At 41.2% G+C, this 6,491-nt stretch overlaps 1 protein-coding gene across 1 annotated transcript; it reads left to right on the top strand.

Moving 5' to 3' along the window:
• Positions 1-391: 391 nt before the first annotated feature.
• On the top strand, positions 392-4,513 carry med21 (mediator complex subunit 21). The gene is made up of 4 exons (XM_080754810.1): positions 392-434; positions 1,384-1,498; positions 1,593-1,693; positions 3,731-4,513. Exons 1-4 carry the CDS (start codon positions 393-395, stop codon positions 3,911-3,913), a joined length of 441 nt encoding a protein of 146 aa, XP_080610936.1. The 5' UTR covers position 392; the 3' UTR covers positions 3,914-4,513.
• Positions 4,514-6,491: the final 1,978 nt, after the last annotated feature.

Genomic DNA, 6,491 nt, shown 5'->3' with positions numbered 1-6,491 from the left:
ATCCCAGAGATCCGGGCTTACTTCAAAGAGCCATAAATCCCATCTCTGCTCTCTCCACTCTTGACTCTTGTGCTGTTTTTGCCTCAAATTCATATATTACCCATCAGGGCTGCCCCTATTATAACTCTATGGGGCTGCCTTCCTTTAGTCAGTGGTGGAACAAGTACTCAAATGTTTTACTTAAGTAAACGTATCAATACTGCAATATAGAAATACTCTGTTACGAGCAGAAGTATGGAATTCAAACTGTACTATATATATTTTTTCTATTGCTATTATTGTAATGCGAATTGTTGTATTTTTAAGTGAGGGGGGCAAAAAACACCCTATGCATTAGGGTGCTATAAATCTCGCGAGAACGTGACGGTTGGACGTCACTCCAGAAAACAAACATGGCAGACAGGCTAACGCAACTTCAAGATGCAGTCAATTCGGTATGGGAAATGTAGCATGTTCCTGTTCTGTTGTGTTTATAAAACAATTCCCCCGCTACTACAGCATCGTGTAACGGTTGTGTTTCAGGTTTATATCATTTAAACGTTGTAATGTAAGCCAAATGTTTCCCGCAAAGACTGAAGAGCGAGCGATAGCCTGCTAACCTAACGTAACGTTAATACACACTAGCGTGGCTAGTAGTTAGTAGCGTAATGCTCATTTGCTTATTTTGTTAGAATCTATCTGTAAATGGGGGACTCAACGTGAGACTACATAAACTTCCCACTGTTTCTCATATATAGTGACAAGACAACTGGGATTTCTGGTTATTGTCAGTGGTGGTCAAAGTACTCATTCTTTACTAAAGTAAAAGTATCAATACTGCAATATAGAAAGATTCTGTAGTCCGATATTCAAAATGTACTAAAGTAAAAGGTTTGGCATCAAATGTACTTAAAGTACAAAATGTAGAAAGTACTCATTAGGCAGAAAGAATGTCCCATTTCACATGTTTTCAAATATCTAAAATCAAATGCATAAAAACCTCTTGAAAATAGCAGATCTATAATAAGCTGATCACAGCTTGTAGATCAGCTTCAAATGGCCGAAATGTATAGGTTAAATTACTTAAATGGTGGTGAATGTATGTTTTGTAATAATAATCAAAATCTACAAAGTAACTAAAGTTTTCAAATAATTGTAGTGAAGTAAAAGTACAATATTTACCTCTGAGATCAGTGAGATGTAGTGGAGTAGATTCAGTAGAAGTAAACGTACTGTAAATTGGAAATACTCAAGTAAAGTACAATGCCTTAAATACAGTACAGTAAATGTACTTAGTTATTATTACACCACTGGATGGTAAACTCATTGTGCTAGATAAATTGTCTGTTTCTTGTATGTTTGGTACTGTCACAAATATAAACTTTTACCGTTTGTTTTATGCAGCTGGCAGATCAGTTTTGCAATGCCATTGGGGTCCTGCAACAATGTGCGCCTCCTGCATCATTTAACAACATTCAGACAGCCATCAACAAGGACCAGCCATCGAATCCTACAGAAGGTAGCTTGCTTGTTTTGTCTTGTTTATTAATTACTAGAAATATTATTCTGTTAATGCACAATTACATTTAAACATGGTCCTTTTCCTCACCCAGAATACGCCCAGCTATTTGCGGCACTGATTGCCCGAACAGCAAAGGACGTTGATGTCCTTATTGATTCTTTACCCAGTGAGGAGTCCACTGCACAACTGCAAGTAAGCATGCTGCCCCTTTAATTCTACTGTTCATCCAACAGGGGGAGCCACGTGGCTTTACATTCCTCAAACGGGGAGAACCATGGGAATAAGCCATACATGAGAAGTTGCTATTCAGTAACTATAATTACACAGTGGAAAGGAATAGAGATGGTTAAGAAGAGACTTGGGGTCTCTGTTAAAGTAATGAATGCGGAAGAGAGGTTAATAATGCAGTGTAGGCACTAGGCAGGGTGGATTGGATGGAGTAAAATATCAGTGGTGATTTCTGACAGAAGGAAAGCATATAGATATAAAAACCTAGACACCTCATTCGCTGCTGCAGTTTATTGGAGCGACCTGTATCTCAGGGAGTGCGGCCACTCAAAGTGACTACTGGTCAATCACAGCACGTCTTTTCTGGGAATTGACTCCTGGTTCTAATCTACGGTGCGTTCGAATAAACGAACAACCAAAGGGCACACCAGTGCTCAGTTCCTTTATCCGAACGCACCCTGGGTTAGGACAGACCCCACCCTACTTTATGTCTATGAGCGTACCAGTAAGAGTGAAAGGGAAGTGATATAAGACGGTATTAACTCATACTCTGCGATCCCCGTCGAAACCGGGGATTTCCCGCTGTACCTCTCTGCGATGCCCGTCGTTCCCGGAAATTTAATTAGCTTTAATCATTATGAAACGATTAAAAGTATGATCGCTGTATATATCCGTTTCGGAGACTTTAGGCCCACCCCCTAACTGTATCCAGTCGTATTTCCCGTTTGGACCGGATCTAGGTTTCCGTATCCTGTCCAAGGCCCCATCGTAGCTTCTATCCCATCTGTTTACATTGTAAACAGAGGAAGGAGCTGCACGTTCATTTCACGTCTTTTTTCACCTGTTTTTTTTTTATTTGATAGCTTTTCGATTCTTGTGCCCGCCTGGCATATGATCCGCGCACATATCGTCTGCTATGTGCGCGAACGTGTCCACGTGTTACCATAGCGCACTGCTGGCTTTGTCTATTTTCAATGTTTTTTTTTTATTTATTCGAAAGCTGTCACCGAGTCTACACGTCTACTAGATGAGTCGCGCACAGATTGTGCACGATGCGTGCGCGTGCCCACGTTAAAAGGTAAGGACAATTTGGCAGCTGCTTACTACAGCTATGTTTAAAATGGCAGCAAAATTGTTAAGACAAGCTATGCAGTATGGCTTGGGAACGGTGGCACTGACAAAAAGAAAGTAGATGGACCAGACAGAAACACTTAAGAAAAATAATTTCCTAAACAACTGAGAAACTCTCAAACGTGCACAACTGGTCTGTCCTGTATGAAGTTGTATTTGACCATAAACCCGTTCATAACCTAAAATGAGTTTTACATCCCTGGGCTAGGCTATATGAAGAAATGGCTTGCACATATCTGGAATTATTTTTGCTGTAATCTGAGTCTGACTTCTTAACATGCAGGCTGCTAAAACAAGCATGGGTCTTGGCACTGGGTCTTCTTGGGTATGAATAGTACGTAGTACATACAGTACATAACGTCGCTTGAGGGATTATACCAAAGTAAACATCCCTCTGTTGTTGAACTGGGAGTCAACATTTTTAGGGACACTGTTACATATCATGCTATGTCAATCTAAAGATGACAAACTGACTGTCCCACTGCATCTACAATGGTAGTGATATCAATATGTTTGTTGCCCACACACAGATCAATAACGATCACATTATTACTTAGACTTTGCCTACTTTTAAGTTGGTGCTCAATGATGATTGATGCCCAAGTGATCGGACACCACCTCAGGATGCTTGTGTATTCCTGTGGAATAGGCTTGACTCCTGTCTGTGTCAGAAATGACTATCGCTCTTATATTCCTGTCTTGACATTCTACTTCCTCAAGCATATTTGTAGTATTGTGTTTGAACATTCCTGCATATTCCTTCAGTCTCCAATTTAGTCTCTCTGCCCTCTTTTATAAACGCTTTTACGTGCTGGCCACCAAGAAAATGTGGAAAACAGATAAAAAGAACCTTTCTTCTGTTGTCATCAGGCAGCTAGTCTACGACAGCTAGAGGAGGAGAACCACGATGCTGCTGCTCGCCTGGAGGAGGTGGTTTACCGCGGGGACATGCTGCTGGAGAAGATCCAGAGTGCCCTGGCGGACATAGCCCAGTCACAGCTCCGTACACGAAATGGAGCGCCCAGCCAGCAGCCCTCACTGGCAGAATCCTGACCCATCCTTAACCTCACACACCCACCACTAGCCTCAATATGTGAACACAAACAAAACGCACAAACACACATAGCCACAATGTGTCTGAGTGAGTGAGAAATGCTAGATTTTTGCCAGATTGACTGGCCTGGATGACCTCATCCTTATTGTGGACGGTTATCTCCTCCAGACCTTTAACCACCACACCACCCTTGTTGCGTGGCAGCGTGGGTCATCAAAAGACTTGGAGCTTTTCGCTGACATCCTCGTAAATCTCCAGGAGGGACACTTTAACGGAGAACTCTGAGCCACTCTCTGCCAGCTTCTTGAAGATCTGGTGCAGCGTCCTGGGGATGATACCGGCTAGTAGGTCTTCCTCCCAGGTGACCTGCAGATCAGTTTTGAATGTCATCCAGTGTTTTTTGTTTCTCATTCCTTTTATGGACAGTGATATTGAGTGACAAAGAATCCAACCTTTGTCACACACTACGCAAATCATTCAATTCAACTGTGTGCCAATTCCATGTCGACGTTGCATTTTTACTCATGCTTGGAGACGGGTTTGACATTTTCAACAGCTTTCTGGGATACCAATGTTATTCTGGAGCCTGGTGATATTTCTCTGAAGAGTGTGTGTGGGGGGGGGGGGGGGGGGGGGGGTGCAAAGTAAATCTGTCCTAGATGGTACTGCTGAAGGAAAATGACATATTTTAAAATAAATAAGATATTAAAAAATATCCAGATGTAAGTGCTATTCCCTTTCATCGTTGTATTATATGCCCTTTCATCGTTGTATTATATGCAAGACTAATGTTATGTGAGACAGGAATCACAGGATCAGTGGTCACATCCTGCCATTTTTACTTTGAACTTATGTGAGTCCATATGTTCAAATGCTTTTTGGAAGTTCATGCTGATGTGTGTTTTTAAACCATATGGCTGGCAAAAGTTTCTTTTTCTTTTGTATACATGTATATAAAAAAAGCGAGTTGAAAATGCATGCATACAAGTGTTATGTCTTGCTAGAAAATTCACGTTGTACACAACACTTTTTTTGTGTGTGATGTCATAGGACTTTGTGATGAGCAGCTACATTAATCCATTGTCCATTAAAACAATGTTCATTCATTGAAAAGTTTCTGAGAGGTTAACCCATTTAGACCGGAGGGATATTCTAAAAACACCTCAATCCTAACAGTTTCTGGAAAAAGCAACATCTAAAATTTCACAGGTGCTTTCCCTGATTTTAATGGGCCAAGAGACAATCACAAGTTATCATCTTATCTTGTCAGTAATGTTCACGGTATATGTTTTAGTGCATTATTGCACTTGTCTTGGAAAACATTGTGAATCTAGATTCTAGATAAGCCTTGGATCAAATAGGGAAGACGTGTAACTCCATTGTTGTCCAAAACCTTGTTACAACATGTTCCAGAGCCAAACTGGTGTTATGGTCAACAGAATTCACCATTGTGATCAGCACCAGTATTGTCATTTGTCACCGGAATTTGAAAAAACATTCGCTAGCCAATGTTGCCATTTGATTTTGAAAGCCCTGATCACAATCGAAATACATTGACCAAAGCAATGGTCTAGCTCTGAGATGTTTAATACTTTATTGGACAACAATGGGAGTTCCATGACTTCCGTATGGGCTATCTTTGTTTTGGCAAGACAACCATAGTTGTAAGTAGGTGAAATGCATTTTCTGTAAATTTGAGTTCTGTAGTGGTGCTTAACAGTTTAATGTAGTACAAAATAAAGACTAGTTACAACAAGGTGAGCCCAATTGTCCTTGACCCAAAGGTTTCACTCTGGCAGGCAACTTGTGAATGGTATGCTTCTGTATTCTTGACAAGCTCCACACGCACACAATATTTAGGCTACTGCACTTTAATTCAAATTCAAAGCATGTGTCTTTCTCACTCACTTTCTCTCTCTCTCACTCTCTCTGTGTGTGTGAGAAATAACTAAGTCTGAATACTGCAATATGCAATACAATAGGTCATATTTTATGTTCAACCATATTGTTTCAAATCTATACTATAATTTTGCGAATGTCTGACTGAGTGAGTGAGTGAGTGTCTGTCTGTCCCAGCGTTTCTCCTCGGTGGCTGGAGCAATTGATCTGAAATCGCATCACCATCAGCATATGAACACACCTGACATAACTGTGAAGCCCGTTTGTCACTTTCACAAATCGTATGCTGTATAATAGCATTTTTATGGTGTATCTATATCTATTTAGCCTACAGTACCTTTTGTGACCACACATGTTAAGGGAGGGGCGCTGTTCAGGCTAGCATGAGGCACATCTATTCTGCATCTAGCTTCAGGCAAAATGTTTAACCAGCTCTGTGTGTGTGTGTGTGTGCAGGCAGGCGGCTGTGTGTGCAGGCGGGTGGGCGGGCTGGGGGGGGGGGACAGTATCTCTGTAGCCATTAAACGAAACGGGTTTCTTACATTGATGCTCCTACATCATGCAAGCACCAGTTAAAGTTACTTTCCATCCCTCATATACTGTGTGCACAGTGCACATCCCATAACCCACACACTGCACATCATTTTGGAGCTCATATCTTTGAACGGGTAAGGGCTA

The sequence above is a fragment of the Nannobrachium achirus genome (genome assembly GCF_963921795.1).
Source record: "Nannobrachium achirus genome assembly, chromosome: 23".
Classification (NCBI taxonomy): domain Eukaryota; kingdom Metazoa; phylum Chordata; class Actinopteri; order Myctophiformes; family Myctophidae; genus Nannobrachium; species Nannobrachium achirus.
This window is presented reverse-complemented; position numbering and strand designations above follow the sequence as displayed.

Excerpts from the sequence above, each read along its gene's own strand:
- med21 (XM_080754810.1), top strand. The coding sequence starts at position 393 with ATGGCAGACAGGCTAACGCAACTTCAAGATGCAGTCAATTCG. Across the intron at positions 1,499-1,592 it reads GCCATCGAATCCTACAGAAG|AATACGCCCAGCTATTTGCG; the intron begins GTAGCTTGCTTG and ends TTCCTCACCCAG. Across the intron at positions 1,694-3,730 it reads AGTCCACTGCACAACTGCAA|GCAGCTAGTCTACGACAGCT; the intron begins GTAAGCATGCTG and ends TGTTGTCATCAG.